This window comes from Phoca vitulina, unplaced genomic scaffold, assembly GCF_004348235.1.
Source record: "Phoca vitulina isolate PV1807 unplaced genomic scaffold, GSC_HSeal_1.0 scaffold38, whole genome shotgun sequence".
Taxonomy (NCBI): domain Eukaryota; kingdom Metazoa; phylum Chordata; class Mammalia; order Carnivora; family Phocidae; genus Phoca; species Phoca vitulina.
In genome coordinates, this window is record NW_022589741.1 from 8704577 (window position 1) to 8727523 (window position 22947).

The 22947-nt window shown below is 46.7% G+C and overlaps 1 protein-coding gene across 5 annotated transcripts in view; it reads left to right on the forward strand.

The window, feature by feature from the left end:
* Nucleotides 1-22947, forward strand: part of DIXDC1 (DIX domain containing 1) — a 66874-nt gene that overhangs the window by 29874 nt on the left and 14053 nt on the right. For 3 of the 5 annotated variants that reach the window (XM_032427814.1, XM_032427816.1, XM_032427813.1), the window contains 11 exons: nt 70-199; nt 3167-3292; nt 6012-6243; nt 6858-6965; nt 12753-12865; nt 14356-14504; nt 17663-17752; nt 18915-18968; nt 19834-19884; nt 22031-22135; nt 22568-22621. In XM_032427814.1, the coding sequence (XP_032283705.1) occupies nt 70-199; nt 3167-3292; nt 6012-6243; nt 6858-6965; nt 12753-12865; nt 14356-14504; nt 17663-17752; nt 18915-18968; nt 19834-19884; nt 22031-22135; nt 22568-22621 (1212 nt within the window). Of the gene's footprint in view, nt 1-69; nt 200-3166; nt 3293-6011; nt 6244-6857; nt 6966-9412; nt 9939-12752; nt 12866-14355; nt 14505-17662; nt 17753-18914; nt 18969-19833; nt 19885-22030; nt 22136-22567; nt 22622-22947 lie in introns of those variants that run through there. The other 2 variants (XM_032427815.1, XM_032427817.1) reach the window with 2 other exon arrangements.

Below are 22947 nucleotides of genomic sequence, written 5' to 3' on the forward strand. Positions count from 1 at the left end.
TAGAAGGTGCGGGGCAGAGGAGAAGAATGATATGCAACCTTTCTCTTATTTCCGCCATTGATTTTCCAGCAACAGCTTCAGGCGTATGTGGCCTGGGTGAATGCACAGCTCAAGAAGAGGCCAGCAGTGAAGCCGGTGCAGGACCTGCGACAGGATCTTCGGGATGGGGTGATCCTGGCGTATCTCATCGAGATCGTTGGTCAGTTGGCCCTGGACTCTGATGCCAGAACATGCCTTCTTTATCCTCCACATGCCCTCCAGAGCTGTTTGCAGCTGCTCTGTAATATATGGAAATGGAAGTATCGAAGGTTTAACATGCTTGCCCAATGTTAATTCATGTATTTATGAGTCAGCAAATTCTGTGTGCCGGGCGCTGATTTATGCTTTGGCAATGTGATTATGAGCACGGTCTGTGCTCTCAGGAGTGTCCCAATCTAGTTGGAAAGACTGGAAAGTGAACACAATTCCATTCATGTACTTAGGACTCTGATGGGGTCGGACATAGAGGAGCACGCGGGTGGATGGAGGCACCCAATCCGGTCCTAGGGTTCAGGGATGGCTTGCCAGAGGAACTGATGTCTAAACCAAGGCCGGAAAAGGAAATAGTAGTCAGGCCAAAAGAAGGAGGGTTTACCAGCAAAAGGACCCCTCCGCAACACTCCCATATCGCCCCACGAAAGGGCTCGTCCTCGGGGAGCCCTGGAGCTGTTGCCAGGCGCTCTTATTGGATGGTATCATACCCTATGTCCATAGCATTTGTCCACAGCTCTGTGACTATGATAGTATTGCCGTTCACTGAGCAGTAATTGTTTTCCTATCTCTCCCCTGTAGACTGAGCTCTCTAAGAGCAGGTACAGTGTAACTTTCCTTTCCTGTCTCCACAACTCCTACCCAAGTGCCCAGCACATAATAGGCACTCCGACATTTATTGTTCTTTTAATCAGCTGACCTTGCTTAGAGTCCTTGAGAGATGTGGGGCTTGCAAGTGGCATGGAAGGAGCCCAGCTTGCTACCCCACTGGGCCAGCTCACCACAGCATCCATTTATAATAATGACAATGGTAATAGTCATAGCTGCCATCCTTTGAACACTTTTATCTCATTTAATTTGATGTCATTCAGTGGTCAACCCTTGAGAAGCAGAAAATGTCATCCCCATTTTCAGGAAACCAAGCTTAAAAGAGAAGATTTATAAAAATAAATAAATTCATTGAGCACTTAGAATATATCGAGAATTGTGCTAAGCTACTTTGGATGATTTATGCTATCGGGATGAGATGAGTACTACCGCCTTACTCATTTATGAGGTTCAGAAAGGCTAGGCGACTTTCCAAGGCCACATAACTCTACCATGGCAAAGCAGAGGTACAAAACTAGACCTGTTTTAATTCCAAAGTTCATTTCAAACCTTTGTTTTCACTGATTTGCATTGATTATACTTGAAAATATAATCAGATAGAAAATGCAAAAGCCACAAAAGGATGTAAAAGCCTTTTTTCTACCCGCACCAATGACGTGTTCTTTCTGGAAGCAACCAGTGTTAGCAATTTCTTGCATTTCTTTTCAGAGATGTTCTATGCATATAGAAGCAATATGAATATGTATTCTTGGTTTCCCAAAACCCAGATTCTTAAACGCTGCATTTTATTGTGACTTTGCTATATGGAAAAACTCGCTGAATTCACCACCTTATTCCCCATTCTTTCTTTAACATGCCTTCATCAAGCTCTTGATCCACTCCTCCACTGGAACTGCTTTCGTCAAGGTCACAGCCTTTGCCTTATCAAATCCAGTGGCTTGGCCTCATTTTATTCAGTTTAGCAGAACTCGACACAGTTTGTCCCTCCCTCCTCCTTCAGGCACTCTTTACTTGGCTTCCGGGACCCTCCTTCCTCACTGGCTCCCCCTGTTTGTACTGCTGGCTTTTTTCCTTTCTGACCTCTAAGTGTTGAGGTCCTCCATGTTCAGTCCTTAGTCCTTGTGTTATCTCTGTCCCCAAGTGATCTCCTCCCACATCCGTCTCTTTAGCTCTAAGCTTGTCTTTGAGTTTGAGACATGAATATCAACCCCATGCTCAGTGTGGCGCCCCGGATGTCTAAAATGCAGCTCTAACTGCACAGGCCCCAGTCAGAGCTTTGGATATCCTTCTCCCTACCAGTTCCTCTCTCCTCCAGATTTCTTCACTGAAGTAACACAGGATGGTCCCATTCACTCAGCTATTAAAGCAGAACACTGGGAAGTTGTCCTTGATTATTCTCTTTTCTTCATATATCATAGCCAGCCCTTCACATGTGCTATCTGCTTTATATTAAAATTTTACCTGATATCTGACTTCTCACCTGTCAGCCTTTTCCAGTCAAGCCCAAACCATCATTAACACTTGCCTTGATTAGTTTCATTTTCTAACTAATCTCCCTGTTTCCTCTCTACGTAAGCTGAGTCTATATAGAGCCAACTTTTAAAAACACAGATCATTAATCCACAGACCCTTAAATGACCTGGCTTTGCTTACCTGTCTACCTTCTCCTAGGATTTGACTCCCTCCCTCTCCCTCCATTCCAGCCAGACTGGGCTTGTAGCTGTTCCTCAGATAAGCTGAACTCATTCCTACCCTAGTGTTTGTACCTGTAATTCCTCAGTCTGGAATGCTTCCTCCTCAAATCTTAATATCTCTTACTTTATTCAGGTCTCTGCCCACATGTAATATCGGGGAGGCCATGATCCTACTCTTCTTTGTTTTTCCTCATAGCACTTATCACTGTCTGAAATTATATTAACATGTACTGGTTGACTTGGTTGTCTGTCATCCCTAGAGATAGACCTCTGCAATGGAAGGGACTTAGTCCATCTTGTTCATTGCTGATTCACTGGTGCCCAGAATAGTGCCAGGCACCCAGTGGGTGCTCAATGAGTATTTGTTGAATGAGTAAATGTATACACGATAACTTCACAGGCCCCTGGGTATAGCTTTGAAAATTTGAAGACCCTCCAAAAGGCTTTTACTTTCCTATTCCCCATCCAAATTACAAGCACCCAGGCTTAACTCACTTGCGTATTTATATATAATCTTAGCGTTTACATCAAATATTCCCTTTCTCGGTATCTGGCTATTATGAAACCTTGATAGTGTTCCTCCCTTCCTTCATATGTTTTCTCTCTTCTAACAGCAGGAGAAAAACTGAATGGGGTACAGCTGAGTCCCAGTAACCAACAGGAGATGAAGAATAATGTGGAGAAAGTGCTACAGTTTGTGGCCTCCAAAAAGATTCGTATGCACCAGACTTCAGCCAAAGGTCAGTGCCTCATCACGTCTGTGGGGGATGAGTACACTCAGCTTTACCCAGTGATTATGAGGCTCAGAAGAACTACCCATTGCATAGCCAAGCGTTCTGAGTAGACTGGAATAGGATTAGGTCCGTAGCCTCATATCATTTATCCATAAAGAGAGTTACCCTCTTGGGACAGGGTGATTATCAAAATCTGAATGCTTTGAAAACCTGGGTGGAGAAAGACATTCTCTATGCATTTTAATTGAATAAAGAGTTGCTTGAGTGTATGTATAAAAATTAATACAGTAGAGGGCGCCTGGGTGGCTCAGTTGGTTAAGCGACTGCCTTCGGCTCAGGTCATGATCCTGGAGTCCCTGGATCGAGTCCCGCATCGGGCTCCCTGCTCAGCAAGGAGCCTGCTTCTCCCTCTGACCCTCCCCCCTCTCATGTGCTCTCTCTCTCTCATTCTCTCTCTCTCAAATAAATAAATAAAAAAATCTTAAAAAAAAAAAAAAAAAATTAATACAGTAGAAATGACAAGATTGGGATATTAACTTTAGAATGTCTCATTTAAGTAATCAAAAATGAAGATAATGTTTTTCAAGTTCCTTGGGTTTCATGCTCAAGAATCATTTCAAATCATAATAACTATATTTTTTTCCATCCAGTTTTCCAGAAGAAAAATATTTTATAGCTTTTTTTTTTTTTGGATGTGATTATCACAGAATATTTCAGGCAAGATGAAAGGGGCTCTGGGGTCTCTGTACATACCCACTCTTGTAGCTGCATGGCCAGAAGAGGACGCTTCTCAGTCCATATTGAGCCCAAGAAAGCGATTGTTGAGGTGTCAGAGAGTCCAGGCTCCTTGGCCCTCCCACTGTTTCTCTAGAACTGATTGTAGATCTGATTCTGTTTCAGCTTCAGTTTCTGGGTCTGACTGCCTGTGGCTCTGATGAGAATGGGGGCTGGAGGGAGCCTTCCTTCCATGTTGGATTATTGATGCTCTCTGTGTTGGGATCCTTCAGGTGGGGCAGATACTTACCATTGAGAGTGGCCCATAGGGAGGTATCAATCAGTCTTTTTCCAAGTCTTGCATATTTGCAATGCTACAAAACTAAGAAAATAGAATTTTACCCATTCCCTTACTTTAACTTACACCAGACCTAGCACATTGTTTTTTTGCGTGCTTTCTTCTTTTTTTCTAGGGCAAAATTTAGAGTGCTGTAATATTTCTGCTTTGGTCCCCATGAGGGGTGGGCTTGGGGATCTGGCCCATTAAAGTCAGCTATTTTGAGGGAATACTGCCGTTGAGGACATCATTGTCGTTTACCTGGAGAAGTGCAGCAGCTTCCTAATTAGTCTCACTGCCTCGAGTTTTGTCCCCCTCCCCTCCGCTCTCCACACTGCAGCCAGAACGATCTTTCTGAGAATACGTAAGCTCATGCCACTGCTCTGCACGTGCGGGTCCTTAGGGGAAAATCCACAGTCTTTCCTGTGGCTTGCCATGCCCTTTCTGACCTTGACCTGCGGCCTCGCCCTTCACCCTCTCCCCCTGCACTCTGAGCCCCTAGCCATGCTGCACTGTTTTCAGTTTCCTCTGCCACAGTGCCGTGCCACGGAAATATAACGCGAGTCTCATATATGGAACTTAAAAGATTCTAATAGCTACATTAAAAAAAAAAAAGGAAATGGGAGAAATGAATTTTTTTTTTTAAAGATTTTATTTATTTATTTGTCAGAGAGAGAGAGAGCAGTGCACACAAGCAGGGGGAGCGGCAGGCAGAGGGAGAAGCAGGCTCCCCGCTGAGCAGGGAGCCCAATGTGGGACCTGATCCCAGGACCCTGGGATCATGACCTGAGCCGAAGGCAGATGCCTAACGACTGAGCCACCCAGGTGTCCCGGGAGAAATGAACTTTAATAATACATTTTATTTAACCCAGTATATCCAAAATACTATCAGTGCAACATGTAATCAATGTAAAAGCTATTAATGAGATAATGTGCATTCTCTTTTTTGTACTAAGTCTAATGAGATATGTTTCAATCTGACTTTTTTTGTGTGAAGTACTACCCTTAGAGCACATTTCAATTCAGACTCTACACCTTTTTTTTTTTTTTAAAGATTTTATTTATTTGACAGACACAGCGAGAGAGGGAACACAAGCAGGGGGAGTGGGAGAGGGAGAAGCAGGCCTCCCGCCGAGCAGGGAGCCCGACGTGGGGCTCGATCCCAGGACCCTGGGACCATGACCCAAGCCGAAGGCAGACGCCCAACGACTGAGCCACCCAGGCGCCCCAGACTCTACCCTTTAAGCGCTCAGTAGCCTCATGTGGCTAGTGGGTCCCATACTGGACAGCATAGTTCTCGTGGGTCATGCTCTCTCTCACCTCTAGACCTTCACACCTGCTGTTCCCTCTTCTTGGAATACTCTTTTCCCTCTCCTCCCTCACCTGATGAACCACAATGTGTCAGTCAAATCTCAGTTTAAAATTTACTTCCCCTAGGAATCTTTCTCTGAGCCCTCTAGGGTGGACAGGATGCCTTTACTCTGGGCTCCCAGAGCATCCTGTTCCTCTACCACCCCACGTTACCATACTTCGTTATGATTGCTTTTAAATGTTCTGTGTTCCTGTTGAACATGCTTTGCGAGGCAGAGAGACCTGTGTCACTAGCAAATACGTATTAAATGAATGAACCCTCTGCCTCCCTCTTAGGATCTCTGGGTCTGTTCTGTCCCTCAGATATTGTGGAAGGAAACCTGAAGTCTATCATGAGGCTGGTCCTTGCCTTGGCAGCTCATTTCAAACCTGGCTCCAACAGGACGGTGAGCCAAGGAAGGGACCCCAGAGCCCCTCTGCAGAGTCACCAGCCACACTGCGCCACTGCTGTGGCCCAGGGAGCCGCTGTCGCTCTGGCTGATGTGTGTCATGACATGTCACGGTCAGGACGGGATGTCTTTCGATACAGACAGAGGTAAGCATCGCAATCTGGGGATGGGAACTTGTTCTTCTGATATTTCATGGCAAATGATATCGTGCAATAGATGGACGTGTCACCTACACAGCCCCACGTTGCAGAAAGGAGCACTGAGTGTCGGTCAGCGAGGACACTCCAAGAGAGAAAAGCCCTTTTAAAAGAGATGTTTATTTTGCAGTTAGCAGAAAGTAAAGGAATCATATTTGTAATTTTTTGTCCTGGTGCCCAGGATGTTAAATATATGCCTTTGGCACAGTGTGTTTTCTTCACGGGGAGATATGTGGGAGCAATGTTCCAAGTCATCTGGGGGAGTCTCTCTCTAGAATGTATCCTAAAGCCAGCTTGTCCTGAAGACTCATGGCAGGAAACCTTTCGGGGGTTGTATGTCTGCTGGGAGAGAGCAGGACCCTGGGTGTTGCAGAGCCTGGTGAAATTGGTTGTGTTTATGTCTGTCTTCCTTACTGGGTGTCCAGTGTCTTTAAGGCAGGGGCTTGGCCTTAGTCCTCTTTGTTCCCTTAGCACTCTGAGAGTGGCCGTCTCTCAGCTCTTGTTGAGTTGCCCTGAACTGAACGACTGACACCCTCTCGTTTGCTGGTGCCCTCCGACTTTAGGAACAGCAGCGTGGATGAGGAGATTGAGAATCCCTGCTGGAGCGTGCGGGCCCTGGTGCAGCAGTACGAAGGGCAGCAGAGGTCCCCGTCCGAGTCCAGCTGCCCCAGGTAACTGTGGTGGCAGCTCCTCAGCAGGACCCGCCTGGTTCGAAGTGGAATTCCTGGGGGGCGCGGCTCGGAGTTTGCAGCTTCAAGTAGCAATATGACAGGCAGTAAGGCTCCTCCCTCTTTTCTCTTTCCCTCGGTTTATGTTTGACTCTAAAGGGGTCGTCTTCAGCCCTGCTTTGCGGTTTTGTGCTGGCAGGAAGGTAGGGAGGGTGGGGTGCGGGGAAGTTTCCCACACAAGGAAGCTTTGTGTGGAGCCTGAGTGTCAGTGCTCAGCTCCGTCCACAGGGGGGCATGACCGGGGGCCGAGAGGGCCCAGCCCCTGGTTTGCATATTTGCGTCTCAGCCGCCCGCGTAGAACTGACAGCCCGTTCCCTGGTACTGCCTCAGCTCCTGAGCTGAACGCTAAGTGTGGCCTGAGAAGGTTGTATCAAGCTTGTAACGAGGAAACACTGAGCAGAGTTGTCTGCGAGCATTAGGATGTTTCCAGCTTTCATTTATAGGGCTAGGAATTGTGGCAGATTCGTGTGCATTGGAGGGGGCTAAGATGTTTGTGACTCCAGCAGAAAGGCCAGCTGTAGCTCTTAGAGCCAAATGCAAAGACCAGAACAGGACACAGTGCTCTAATAAAAGCCTGATCGATGCCAAGTGTAGTGGCAGAAAAAGACCAGTTTCCTGGCTCATGTAAGTCATGCTCCTAAAAATACATCCCTGGGTCATGCCACCTTATTTACTAACTTCATTTCATTGCTGAATCATTTTTAATTTATGCTTTTATGACCTTTCCTCTCCTACCCAGCCCAGCTTAGTCTGTTCTAGTTAAGCCTAATTGTTCTTGTATATATCTTATATGTTCTTTCTTCTTTTTTTTTTTAAGATTTTATTTATTTGACAGAGAGAGAGCACAAGCGAGGGGGCGGGGAGTGGCAGGCAGAGGGAGAGGGAGAAGCAGGCTCCCCGCTGAGCAGGGAGCCCGATGTGGGACTTGATCCCAGGGTCCTGGGATCGATCATGACCTGAGCTGAAGGCAGACGCTTAACCATCTGAGCCACCTAGGCGCCCTTTTACATGTTCTTATATGTATCTTAAGTGCATTTATTTTGTCTTTCTGTTTCTTTTCCACATAAAATTCCATCTTAGATTGATAGACCATTTAATTTATTGAAGTCACATGGAATTCTTCCCAGCATTTTAATATACTGATAACCTTGCTCAACTTTAATTTTTACATTTAGTAGATTGCTTTTTTATTTATAAAATTCACATAACATAAAATTAGCCACTAATCATTTTAAAGTGTACCATTCAGTGGCGTTTAGTATCTTCATAATGTTGTGTGACCATCACCTCTATCCAGTTCAAAGACATTTTCATCACCCCAGGAGGAAACCCTGTACCCATTGAGCAATAGGTGTGCTAGTAATGAGAATCTAAACCATTTCTTCCTTGATTGCTGCTTAGACTATCACTTGGTACAGAATCAAAGGACATTTCCTTGTATAATGAGATCTATTGCTTCCTGCATGGCTACAGGCCTTTCACTTTTTTGTGCCTGCCAGAGTTAAAGTGAGAGTGAGAGAGAGCCAGAGAGAGAGCGCCAGAGCGAGCCAGAGGAGAGAAGTCTGGATTTCTTCCTGAGAACACGTGCTTTCTTCCTTTCTGGCAGGAGAACTCAGACTGGGGCAGGGGCTGTGACACAGTGAATTAGGGACACCCTGGAAATCGGGCTGCAGGGGGCAGACAGTGAGAGTTTTTCTGGGAGAGGGATCAGGTAATAAGTCGCATTCCCCTGTCTGTCGCTCCTTCCTGATTTTTTTTGTCATTTTCTTCTAAGCTGACCTCTCACTTACATCTTTGGGATGCTGGGTCAGCACCCTGCGTTTTCCTCCGTGAGTTTCCGGGACCCAGGAGGCTCTGGAACATTCTGCCCGCCCACCCCCTCCTCAGGGGGAGGCCACCTCATGGCTCAGTGACCCATGAAGGCCAGGAGACCCCGCGATGTGACTGTGAACGGGGAGCGGCTCAGAAGATGCGGAAGGTGGCCCCCCTCTGCCCCTCAAGAGACACCCCGGCGGAGCCCCGGCCGCCTGTTGCTCCGTAGGCCTCCGGCCAGCCTCTTACTGTGTCCACGCAAAATGATCCTTAGTTGGGAAACAACACATGCAACGCCTGGGGGAAGGTGGGAGGAGAGCAGTGTTCGGCGGGTTTCCGGGGTTGACCCTGAGTCTCCACCCGCCCAGGCTCCCCCACTCCGGCGAGGAGCCTGGTGACACCCGCCCCAACCTCCGTGGCCGCGAAGGGAGGGGTCGGCGCAGAAAGGGCGTTTCCACCCCTTCTCGGGCCTCGGCGTCCGCGGCCCCGCCCCTGCCCAGCGCCGGGCTCCCGCTCGGCCTCCCCGCCCGCCCCGCCCGTGCGGGGTCCGAGCCCCGCGCTGCCCGCCGCGCTGACAGCCTGGAAGCGGGGGCGGCGAGGGAAGGCGCGGGAGGCGGCGCGGAGCCGGGGGCGCCCGCACGCTCTCCGCCGGGACCTGATCGCGCAGCGGGAGCCGCGGGCAGCGCTGCCCCGCGCCGGCGATGGGGTGAGATGCCCGCGCTCAGGGGCACGGCCGGAGCGGCGCGGCCGCGGCCGCCGCGATGCCGCTGCCAGGGACCCGCAGCCTACGAGGGGAGGCGGCTTCCGCCCAGGCCGGGCTGCTGCAGCGTCTGAGCGGCCGGGACCGCGCGCCCCAGTCCCGGGAGCATCTCCGTCCCCGGGGCCGAGACGCCCGCCTCTCTGCCCTTCCGACTCTCTGCCGCGGTCGGGGCCCGCGGCTCTGGTAGCCGGCCTGCCCGTGGAGTGGTTCTGCGGGCCCCAGCGCGGGGAGACATGCCCGGATTCGGGAGCGCCGTGACTCCCAGCCTCCCGCTTCACCCGGGGAAGCAGGCTCGCTGAAGCCGGAGCCAGGAGGGGCACCATGGGAGGGACGCAAGTCAAATGGTGAGCAGAAGCCACTTTGGCTTTGGAGGTGGGGGGCATGGGCGGGAGCAGGGCCTGGACCGGAGGATGCTCTTGGCCAGAGACGGACCGGGATGGGTGGGGGCGCTGTATTGGGAAGGACAGGCTGCTGGTCTGGGATTATCACTACAAAATACAGTGGGTTTAGGAAACGGGAGCCCGCATAGGGGAGGGAGGAGTGGCCCTTTACCTTGTCCTGTCTCTGCTGTGGGAGGGCACTTCAGGAGTAAACAGGACGCTTTCTTCTCACCCATTACCCATTTTAAAAAAAATGATTTTACTCTGATTTGGATTTTGCTGGGGGATCGTTTGATGCTAAGATTGGAGAGATGTTAGACCTGTGGGAATTAGGAAATGTATCAGTCACACCTTATTTGTAATCAGTTCCCTGATTTGAGGGGATTACATGGCAGGTGGGGCATTACTTGTTTACAAAATAGGGATTTTGAGCTCCTCAGGGAGAGCCTAAGCCATGTAATTAATTAGCATTAAAATACTTTTCTGTGACCTGAAGCAGATGACTGAATGCACCATCCTCATCTCTGAGGTTCTTCTTGGGGATGCAGCAGGATTGCTGCTCTGACTTGTGCTTCAGGATTTTTCTTCTTTCATCTTTTCACTTGGCGACCTGGTTTCATGGTGTTACCTCTCTGTGGCCTCACGCACTGGCAGCCTCAAATTCAAGAGAAATGTTGTTTTCCTTTGGCTGCTCTGCCACTCCCCCAGTGGGGTTGGATATGCAGACATCCGCCTCCTCCTGCCCTTATATGGGAGACAGCTCACTTAAGAGGGGGAGGGTGGAGCTGAGCATGCGTCTCCTCTTTTAGGCAAGCAGTTTTCCAGCATCCTAGGTTCACACTCCGCTCGCCACCCCCGCCCCCCTGCGTCTCACACATACCCACTGTGGTCCAGCCAAATGCAGGCAGTGGAAGGTGTCAACCATAGCACCTTGTCAGCTAAGGAAGCGTCGTTTTATCATTTCTCAAGGAAGAGCAGCTGATACAGGCCTCTTTCTGCAAGCGGATCCCCATTTCTGTAGGAAGGTGAATGTGGAGGCCTGAATACTCATAAATCTATTCTCCTTATAATGACAGAGTGCCCTTCCACTAATGCTTCCCTAGCAGTTAGTTCACGTTGGCCTGGAAGTCAGATTGCCTAAGTGGTGAAAGATGGATAAGCAATTACCGTTTCTAAATACCACTCCTCGCCACCTTTCTACCCCTGGTCTGCTCAGGTTACGAATCTATAGATTTGAAGCAAAAAACTGTAAATTGTTTTCTAAGGTTCTAATAGGATAAGAATGTATTACTGGTTGAGGTCATTCCCACCAAAGCCCTTAAACTTGGGAGAACGAAGAGGATGAGACACTAGTCCTCAGGCTGCTTTCGAGGTTTTGAAATGTCTGACTACAACCACTTGTGCTCAGCTCTTGTTTTTCCTGGTTTCTAGGAAGACAAAATGTTAACTCCTGATCGAGGCTGTGAGGATTAGCCTGGGAGACTTCAGGGGCACATTAAGTGGGTCAGTGAGTCCTAGACACTTTCACTGTTGTCTGGGTGATGGATTTGGAAAGAATTCCTGAGAGGGGGCTGGGCCTAGAGACCCCACAGCCCCTGAGATTGCTTCAGAGCTGATGTTCTCAAGGTGCAGCGCAAAGAAAAAAGGCTCTTCAGATTCCTTTCCCCTGTCAGATGGAAACATCAGTCTCACATCCCCATCTTGTCTTGCAGATTTGCTGTTGTTCTACAGCTTTAAAATTCATCTTCCCTGAAAATCACAGCGGTTCCCTCCAAGGCTAATAGTTGTATCAGAACTTAAGAATTGAGGAGAGGTTTCTGATGATAATTTGCAAATAGTCTAGCAGGGATCTGAATAACTCTTCGATGGTACAATCAAGTAAACCTTTCCCTTTCCCAAGCAGGTCTTTCCCCTTTTCCTTCTGATTCCCCTTTTCCTTGTCACATCCTGTCCTTGTTGATATATCACTGCCCCTTTGCCTAGCCTGGCACTGTCCACAGTCCCAGCAGTTTCTCACCATGAATCACCCTCAGCATTGTCCCCTCTTTTGAGATCAGCCTAGAGCTGATCTGCCATGTTACTCTGCTGGTGATGCTTGTGTCTGTGAGTAGATTTTCCTTCCAGCTCCCAAAGCTACTAAGACACACATTACATTAGTCTTTGAATCTGGGCCCAGGGATGGTGGTGGAGCAGGTGGTGGTGGTAAGTAAAAAAAAAAAAAAAAAAAGACAAACAAACAAAACAAAACTTGGAGTTCTTTAAGATGCTAGATTACCCATCCTTCTGGTAAACCTCTTTTTTGTGAATCAGGCTTCGAGGCAGCCTTGCTGTGGAAAAGACTGGGTCATTCACTCATTTAACATTCATTTCATTCATTCAATAAGTTCATCCTGGGCTCATTCAACAAATGTTTGTTCATACTGTGGGCTGGGGACTATGTTAGGCAGTAGGAGTAAGATGAATAAGAACATGTCTCTGGGATAAATTATGACAGTTGGCTTCTAAACAACTGTTCAGGGACACCTGGATGGCCCAGTCGGTTAAGCATCCAACTCTTGGTTTTGGCTCAGGTTGTGATCTCAGGGTCATGACATTGAGCCCCGCATCAGGCTCCACACCAGGTGCAGAGTCGGCTTGAGACTCTCTCTCCCTCTCCCTCAGCCCCTCCCCCCTGCATGCTTATGCTCTCTCTCTCTCTCAAATAAATAAACAAATCTTTAAAAAAAAATAAACAACTGTTCATAATAATTGTTTCGCTTCTTTTTCCTTCCATCACAGCCTGACTTCACCCAGTCCTATCCACAGTGCAAAGAGCGAATCCATTATAACCCAGTCGGAGGAGAAGGCAGATTTTGTGATTATTCCCTCTGAAGGAATAGAGAACAGAACAGGTACTATCTGTCAGCATGCCTAGGTTGGCTCGAGGAACAGTTCTCATCTTGAAGTGTTTGGGGGTCCTGACTATCTACCTATAAACTCCCTGGTCTTCTCCCTCTCCATAGTCTGTGCGTGCTAGGTCAGCTCTAGGGGGCTCTGATGCCTTTGAGTCAATGAATGTGTTTATCTTCTTGCAGAATGTCACTTCTGATGTCATAGCTGTCAAAAATCTTACAGCAGTGTAGACGGGCCATTCCTCTGCTGGCTACCTATGAATTAGGAAATGACTTTGGGGCAATCCAAAAGCCTTACTCAAGTAAACAGTTTTTATTATTCCTGTGTTATAGAAATAATTTCAGTAAGTCCTTGACTTAAATATGAACCAAGAATATATAGTATGAACAGAGGTGTCTGTAAGAATATAAAGAGCAGGACTACATCAGGCTTTTGGTGTGACAGCCACAGAAAGGACCACAAAGGGTTCCCTTTGTTTAGACTTCTTCTGTTTCACTTGCTCTCCTTTTTCTTACATAAGCATAGAGGGAAGCATAGAAGAAGCAAAGCATGTGATTTCAATAGAGTTTTATTCATCTATAAGGGTTGTAATGAAATTGAAGCCCTCAGAAGAACTGGACTTAAATTCTTGCCTCTAGCCCTGGGATTAGCACCAAAGAGTCAGTCCTGTTACTGATTCAGAAACTCTTGGGACCTTGGGGAGGGAAAGCATTTACTGAGTGAGTGCTGTGGGTCAGGCACCACGGAGCCCTGCACATGAGTTACCTCATTCAATCTTCACAGCAACCCAGAGGAATTATCCTTATTACATTCACGCTTATGAATGAAGACGCTTACTCAGAGAGTTTATACCCTTCTGTATTCCGTAATGCATTTTTAATGGCCGGGCACACAATTAGATGGGATAAAATAGACAAGGAAACCAGAGCAAAGAGACCATAAACACAGGAAAATAAAACGAAACCAGGGAGCGAGATTGAATGGTTTGTGCACGTGTGCTCTCACTAGTTTGTTTCTTGTGTGACTCACACAGCGTCCTATGTGAAAGGGACTTCGGTATGATGGAACGGTCAAAGGAATATTAACTTGAAGTCTCCCCTATGAAGCTTCGCAGCAACCAACGAGAATTTGGTTTTCATGGCAACTGGCAGCTCCTCTCTTTGTACCTGGCAGAATCCAGCTTCGGGGATGCCAGTTCCAGAGACTTAAGAGTAGGGTCTATGTGTCCCATACGAAGACTCCCCAGGAGGGAATCTTAACTACTTCTTAAAGGTTCTGCAGAGGATCTGTTTCCCCAGCCTGGGGAGTCTGAGTTCATAGCCAGTTCTTTGTGTCTCACAGCCCCACCTGGTGGAGAGTCTGGTTTGCGCCGTGCGGACAGGTTCGGAAGGCAGGTGACCTGAACCCGTGAACGCGGGGGACTGTGAGCGCTTTCTGCTGGAAACTGTCTTCTTCAACATGAACTGTACTCCCTCCTTCCATTTTGTAGAGGAGACAGACTCTCCGTTTTCCCGAGACTGGCGACCAGGCAGCCCCGGGACCTATCTGGAGACCTCATGGGAAGAACAGCTGTTGGAACAACAAGAACATTTGGAAAAAGAAATGGAGGAAGCAAAGAAAATGATATCAGGATTACAGGTAGCTCTTTCCCGTGTGGTTTATCCTCGGTGCACCGATCGATGATTATTTTTAATTCACGAGGATCAGTTGAAAATAAACTGATTCAGTTTCATATGAGGTCAGAGTTGCAGGGGGAGTTTAGACAGAGGGAATAGCACTCAAAGAGCAGGAAATTCTTTTTTTTTTTAAAGATTTTATTTATTTGACAGAGAGAGACAGCCAGAGAGGGAACACAAGCAGGGGGAGTGGGAGAGGGAGAAGCAGGCTTCCCAAAGAGCAGGGAGCCCGACACGGGGCTCGATCCCAGGACCCTGGGATCATGACCCGAGCCGAAGGCAGACGCCCAACGACTGAGCCACCCAGGCGCCCCAAGAGCAGAAAATTCTTTATGTGTGAGTACTCCTAAGTGGACCTTGCGGACTCTCGTTGACAGCACAGCTGTTGCGATTTCTGTAAGCCTGGGAGCCATTATGGACCCCTACCAAACCCCTCTTCTGGCTCTTTGCTCATAGGCGGGTCTCTCCCCATCCACAGCTACGGACCTGCAGTCATGGTGCTTTCCCAGAGATAGGCACAGCAAACAGTCGGGAATTTGTCCCTAGGAAGAGTTCCAAGAGTTCAAGTAATGCCGCAGGTCTCCGTTTGAGTCTAGCTAAGGGATTTAGCTCCCCGCTAATGCATTTGTAAGAGGCTGCCAAGCCATAATGATCAGGTAACAGGTTTTCCTCGAGCAACAAAGCCCTTCAGTCTTTTCTATACCTTTGTGCCAGTTCGGCAATTCTTCCCCCTCCCCCCCAGGCCGACTGACCCAATTGACTTAGCTCCTACCCTGAATGACCACCGCCCCCCCCAGGTCCTCTGTCTTTGTGCGTCCGTCCCTGTTTGCGGGAGCCCTTGTCGTGTGCTGATGACCCTGAAATTGCCTAGGAATATTCCTTTCTGTTTGTGCTGGGAACTGCACTGCTTCTGAATTGTCAAATATTTATGGATATGTAAACAAAGCCCACATTCTGTGAGTGGCTCTGGCTACCGGCGTGCGGTGGAGGGCGTGCTCCCAGCCAGCCAGCAACGGGGTGGGGACACAAAGGGTTCTGAAAGAAAAAAGGACATTGGTGCTGTGGGGAAACAGTTTGCATAACATATGCCCCAGGAGCTGACAAGGGCTGGAGGAATGTTTACTGCCTAAACATTCCCAAGGAGAGTTGTTGATTTTTCCCCATTGGCTTTGTTATTTTTTTAAATGTCTGCCTTTGAGATCTCTTATCTGCCACTCCATTAAGGACTGGTTTAATTAATGTGTGCTAACTTTGGGATCATATCCAACCAGGTCTTTCCCAGGATGATTTGCATTATATGAACATAGATATCCATCAGTTTGGCTTTTGGTTTAGTTTGCATTTTTCAGGCTGGGAGAAATCCGATGGCAGATTAGACAGAAAAAGAAGAGATTTGACAGGCAGAAAGTCAGCACCCTAATATTCCCTGCAAACAGAGTTGTTTTAATTCACAGCCACATGATCACAATGAGAATTCAGTTCCATTATAGAATACAATGGGGCTCACAGCATCCACTGGGCTTCTTAACTCTTTCAGTGATGAGTAAGTTGCATGCTAAGCCACATCCAGGATTTCTGACTTATTAGTATGCCTCAGTTAGAGCCCGCTCAACACTTTGCCACTAACAGAGTTAGTGCTTCTGTGACGTTGCTCTCCCTTAGCTCCCCATGCTGTCTTATAGTTGTCTTACACCTTTTGCCACACTCCATGGGATAGCCAAATTCATTTGATTTACTAACGTCTTATTATTAGTTAGTGCTTGGTAGACCAACCAGTGGCTGGATTTTAAACAGTTTTTATATACCAGCATTTGTGATGTTAATTTGTGTTATATTTATTGAAACAGGATTTAACCTCTGTAACTCTTGATTGAATTGAGACAGAATTGAAATATAAAACGGGGACGCACTCTTAAATCTTTCACTGAGCTGATAGGTGCCATGATACCTACCTGCATGAGCAGTTCCAAGTTTTGTGAGTGCTAAAGAATACAGTTTTGGGGGCCTTCTTTAAGAATAAGATTACAGATTATGAGTACAGTTGATCTTTGAACAACTTGGGGTGGGGGATGGCTAGGGGCACCAAACCCCTGCACAGTCGAAAATCTGCATATAACTTTTGACTCCCCCAAAACTTTACTAATAGCCTACTGTTGACTGTAAGCTTTACTGATAACATAAACAATTGGTTAACACCTGTTTTGATTGTTATATGTATTACATACTGTGTTCTTAAAGTAAGCTAGAGAATAGAAAATGTTAAAGTCATAAGGAGGAGAAAATACACTTGCAGTACTGTACTGTATTTTGTAAAAAAAACTTCGTATCAGTTGGACCCGTGCAGTTCAAAACCCGTGTTGTTCAAGGGTCAAGTGTACAATATTAGATCGGGGCTTTGGGAGGGTCAGTGCATGTGAGGGGCCCTAGGGTTTGAGCTTCCTTAGCTTCAGGGTAAATGTGCCTCCCCTCCATATTCTAAAGAAAGCAAAGCCTGGTGTGGGGAGTGGAAATGAAGGAGGACATCTCTCCGTAAATACGTTTTCCTTCTTGTTCTATACGGGTTGCCCTAGGGAGTAAAAATTCAGAGTTATTAAAACAAACAAAAATCCAACAAACCCAAGTCAGTGCTCTAAATGTATTTTATTTTTTTAAGATTTTTTTTTTCATTTTTCAGTAATCTCTACACCTAACATGGGGCTCGAATACACAACCCTGAGATCAAGAGTCGCGTGCTTTACAGACTGCGCCAGCCAGGCGCCCCTAAATGTATTTAAAATAATTCATTGTAACGAACTTATCTAAGGAAGGATAATTCTTACTGCTTTTAGTTCACTTTCCAGTTGTAGAATTCATTTTGAGCAGCTGGGGCCAAGGAGCCTTGGAGTGGATGATTCAGGTGCATCCAGAGAGATGAAAGGGTCCTAAGCATGAGCCCGACAAAAGGAACTCCCGATAGACCCAAGATGAAAAATTGGAGGTATCTAAGGACCAGAAATTACCAAGGAGATTTTGATAGGAAGCTCAGTTGTGATTTCAATTTAGGAAAAGCTTAGCAAGCTCAACTCTGGACTCAGTCATCTGATGGGAGTCCATTTTCTTTCTGCTTCTGTGGTTATTCAGGCCTTACTGCTCAATGGATCCTTACCCGAAGATGAACAGGAGAGGCCCTTGGCCCTCTGTGAACCAGGAGTCAATCCTGAGGAACAACTGGTGAGTTCCTTCTTTTGTGACTGGACACCAGATAATCTGGTTTCTGTGTGTGATTTGCTTTTAGCTTTTGACTCTGTTGTCCTCACCTTCTTGAAATGCTCTCTTCCCTGACTCCGCCTCTCCGGGTTTTCTGCATATATTTTTGACTACTCTTTCTTCCATCCTCCCTCCCTCCCTCCCTCATCAACAAATAGTTATTGAGTGCCAACTACGTGCCCGGCACAATTTCAAGGTACTGGAGATTCGGTGATGACAAAGCAGACCTAAGACATCACCCTCATAGAGTTTACATTCAGGTTCCCTTTGAAGCATCTCTTTTTCTGCTGATGTCTTAAACGCCGGTGCTCCTCAGAGTTCCCCTCTGGGCCCTCTGCTGTCTTATCCGTTCACCTGGGCAGTATTATCTGCCTCCATGGTGCCACTCCCCGCCTGACTGAGATGTTGCTTCTCAAATATTGATTTCTAGCTTAGCTCTCTTTGCGGAGTTGTAGATTTGTATGTGCAGCATGTAACCACCTGCTGATCATCTCCACTTACATGTCCCATAAGCATCTCACTTCATTGAGTCGTAAATTAAACAGCTTTTCTCTCCCCACCACCAAAATTACTTGTCCCTTTGCATTCTGTTTCTGATCGCTGTCCATCCACCCAGATACCCAAAATATCATCCTTGAATCCTTCTGGCCCTTCCCTCTAGGTCCAGTAGGTCACCCAGCTCTGTCTGTTCACTTTTTAAATATTTCCATCCACTTCTCTCCATTCACACAGCCACCACCTTAATTCAGGCCTCCGTCCAGTATGCTAGCAGCCTTCCAGCTGGTTTTCCTGATCCCTCTCCTGTCCTCCTCTAATTCGTTTTCTAATAAACAGCAACAATAATTTACCTCCAAGGCAAGCTTCATTTTGTCATCCCTTTGCTTTTTCTCCGACCCCCCGGGACCCAGCACATACACACTTGTCTGAACTTCATCCACAGTCCTTTCCTTGCACTGCCCTGTGCGTGTGCTTCCACCAGGGCCGGGGGGGAGCTGCTGCCTGTTCTTCTCTGAATTCACAGTACAAGGCTAGCATCAAAAAGGTGCTCAGTAAGTATTTGTTGAATGAATGACCTCTGAATTTCACGGCATAGCTGCATAGCCATCTCTTTGTGCCTTATATTTAGATTATAATCCAAAGTCGTCTGGATCAGAGCAGGGAGGAGAATCAGGACCTAAAGGTATGTCAGAACATGTGCCTTTTTTCCCTTTGAAAAAATTTATGGGGGGGCGCCTGGGTGGCTCAGTCGTTGGGCGTCTGCCTTCGTCTCGGGTTATGGTCCCAGGGTCCTGGGATCGAGCCCCGCATCGGGCTCCCTGCTCCGCGGGAAGCCTGCTTCTCCCTCTCCCACTCCCCCTGCTTGTGTTCCCTCTCTCGCTGTGTCTGTTCCTGTTCTGTCAAATAAATAAATAAAATCTTAAAAGAAAAAAAAAAGAAAAAATTTATGGGAATATCACACACCAGCGTCAGAACAGTGATGGATATAGAGGAAGGGATGCAGACTTGGGACTTGAGCTGTGTCTGTTTTATGTCTTTAATTGAAAGAGAGAGACAGGTCCTAAATATGGCAAAAAGGTAATGTCTTCAGTCTTGGTGGTGAGTAATAGTTATCTGTGTCATTGGTTCTACCTTTCTTTATGTTTTAAATGTTTCATAGTTTTTCTTTTTTAATTAAAAATGGGTCTAGTATCAGTATGGTCTTTTTTGTTTTTATTTATTTATTTTTTTAGATTTTTAAAATTCATTTGAGAGAGAGAACACGCACATGCGTGGATGAGAGCACGAGGTGGGGGAGGGGCAGAGGGAGAGGGACAAGGAGACTCCCTGCTGAGCACGGAGCCTGCCGAGGGGCTGGATCCTAGGACACTGAGATCATTGCCTGAGCCAAAGGCAGACGCTTAACTGACTGAGCCACCCAGGCGCCCCCAGTATGGTCTTTTTTAAATAATTTTTTAAAGAGTTTTGTGTTCTTACTGACAGAATGAGGTAATGCTTCTGATGCAACCCAGATGCTACCATCTGATCTAACTATATTTGGTTTACAGAAGGAGCTGCTGAAATGTAAACAAGAAGCCAGAAACTTACAGGGGATAAAGGTAAAAAGGAAGGCATTTAACCCTTTAAATAAACAAACTCTACCTGGTAAAGCTATCTACTGCTGAGCGTGGGTGGGAGTGGGAGGAGAGTAGTTGGGTCTGTGGGCTTGTATACATCTGCAGGAGCCTTGGACAGGCCATGTGATGCTAGAAAGTGCTTTGTGGATGGGAAGTGAGACACGTTGAGGAAAATACCTGTGTTTTGCTGAGGCTTATTTCCGGTGGTTACGACTCATGGCGCTGTCCCTTCCCCCTTTGGCACCCTGGCAGTTTTTATATGTAAAAACAATCAGTTTTTACAGTTTTCTTCAATTCTAAAGAAGAATGTCCTCTTAAACTTAAACATTGTAATTTACATAATTTTTGAGTAGTTAATAATATTAAATGGCTTGAAGTGAAGAAGGTCTAAAAAGATAATCCTTGAAAAATCTGTCTTCCTGCCATATTCTCCACCCCCCACCCCCCACCCCCTCCCAGTCACCTAGTTCCCTTTCCTGGAGGTAACTTAGCAGTTATCAATAAATATGTATGTATATGATTTTTTCCCCAAATAATAGTATATTATACATGCAGCTTGACATGTTGCCCTTTTTTACTTAGCGTATCTTGGAGATCATTCTATTGATACATAAAGACCTTTCTAGATCTTTTTTTATGGCTGCATAGTATGCCAATGTATATTTATATGATAATGTAATCAGTTCCTATTGACGGTCTTTTAGGATATTTCCAGTCTCTTACTAATACAGTGGTCTGGCTAACAGCCTTGAATGTATGTTGTTTCACCCAAGTGGGAATGTATCTGTTGAATAAACACCTAGAAGTGCGAAAAGATGTTCTTAAGCTGCTGCTTTTCCCTTCTTCTCTGCACTCCCATTCATGGGCTAGACTGGAGGGCAGCTCAGCAGTGTTTGTCAGAGTCAGAGTATATTTCATAGCCTTAATCCTTTGAGATACTTCAGAAAACAAAGTGTTCTGTGCTCAAATAAGCTTGAGAAGGGCCCTGTAGGCTGGAAGAGTCCCGGTGAATAACACCATACTAAAGGACCTGAGAAAGTCTGTCATAGAAAGGTTGGCTTAAAAAAGTTTGAAATTATTAACCACAGAAGTGCCTTTTCTCCCATGCAACACTTACTAACACTTTGGGAAAAGTTCTCTGAACTGCTGATGCCAAGGGGCATCTTGGACGACCTTTGGCACATACTGTCGTGGCTTAAGGATGGACCCTCACATTCTCCGGAGCCCGCACCATTGCTTTGCAGTCTGTAAAGAGAGAAAAGTCAGGGCAGATACACTGCAGTGCAGCTCCAATCCATGAGTTCCATATCAGGCCACCATGGTTGGAAAAATGTGTTGCAGCTGACCCTTTTAAGTATGTACAACCCACATTTCTTAGGCATGGTAGGAACCAAGAGGTTCCAAGCTGAGAGAAAGATACCCTAAAGCTGGTAAGATCGTAGACAGTGGAAGAGAAACCATCAGTCCAAGAAGAGTTCTGAGCATAGAAATATAATCCCAATCCTGGTCCAGACTTGGCATTGGAAGGCAATGGGAGCAGGGTGGGAGCAACACTCTGGAAGACAGGGTGGGAGTGATTCCAAGGATTCTGTATGAACAGGGTGGCAGGCAGAAATAGGGTCCAGCCCTCTAGGAGATGGGGGCTTGGCAGAGAATGAGAAGGAAAAAGAGCTCATCTAGATTCAGTATTTAAATGCCCAAGATACAGATGAGAAAGCCACGGTGGGAGGAAGGCGAGAGCATTGTCCATGGTCACTGTCGTGAAGGTAAGCAGTAGACTTGTAATTTGAATCTCGGTCTGTTGGATCCCAAAGGGCACTGACTCTCTCTCTAGGGCATCATGCTGCCAGGAATGCAGTGGAGGGTAGGGGTGAATATTAGGTGGAGGAAAAGTCAGGTTTCAGTCAGCTAGGTAGGACGATGGATAGGACTTTGCTTTAGTTGCTAGCATCCTGGAAAGGGACAGAATAATTCCTGCTCATCTCTTTATAGCAAGACCTCATACTCTTTTTGTCTCCCAGTTTGCCAGAACTAATGCTGGATACGCAGTAAGGGGTTTAAAACTTGTAGTGATAACTGGCTGATTGATTAATTGGGACCACAGTAATGAGTATGCTTTTTTCCCCAGGATGCCTTGCAGCAGAGGTTGACTCAACAGGACACATCTGTTCTTCAGCTCAAACAAGAACTGCTGAGGGCAAATATGGACAAAGATGAGCTGCACAACCAGAATGTGAGCTAAATGAATGAACTTGGACCTCATTGAGCCCCAATAGCAAAACAGGATACGTGAAGTCCTGTTAGACATGCCATCCTAATCTCTCTTAGCTTATTTCTGAGGTGCCCGCCCTCCATGTCTGCAATTAGTTTTACTTCCTGTTAGATTCATCTCTGTTCCTGACTGGAAGCCCATTTCACACTGGCCTCGAGCCCTTCAATTTTGAGGACATTGAGATAGAGGCAAAACTGTGGTGCGACCGTTTGATTATCTTACTGAAACCGAGAGCAGCCGGAGGGCAGCCGTGTGTTTTCACCATAGCTGTGCCCTCTCTGTGCTCTGTACTCTAGCAGCCAACATCCACCTGGTTACTACATAGCTGGTTTCCTACCGGGCTTGGCAGACAATACCTCTGTGCCAATTAATTCTCTCTTTTCCTTCTTGCAGGTGGACCTGCAGAGGAAGCTAGATGAGCGGAACCGGCTCTTGGGAGAATATCAAGTAAGTATGCGTATCAGTTTGGAAAGGATTTCCATTTGACCTTTTATGGACGTTCTATTGTTGCTATTGTTCAAAGAGCTCTTAAGTACCCTGTTCTCATTGCTGCTTTCTGCAAGGAAACCTTCTGTGTGCCTTTGATTCAATAACCCTGAAGAATAGATAGCATGTGTACGAGAAGGAGTATAGAAGTAGCTGTCTGGAAACTTCCATCTCAACCTTTATGTCTAACTAGCATGCGTGGCATGTAGTGGTCCTCCTACAAATGGTAGTTCCTTCCTCCTTACATTTCCAAGACTCCTCTGTGGTGTCACATGACTACGGTGTGG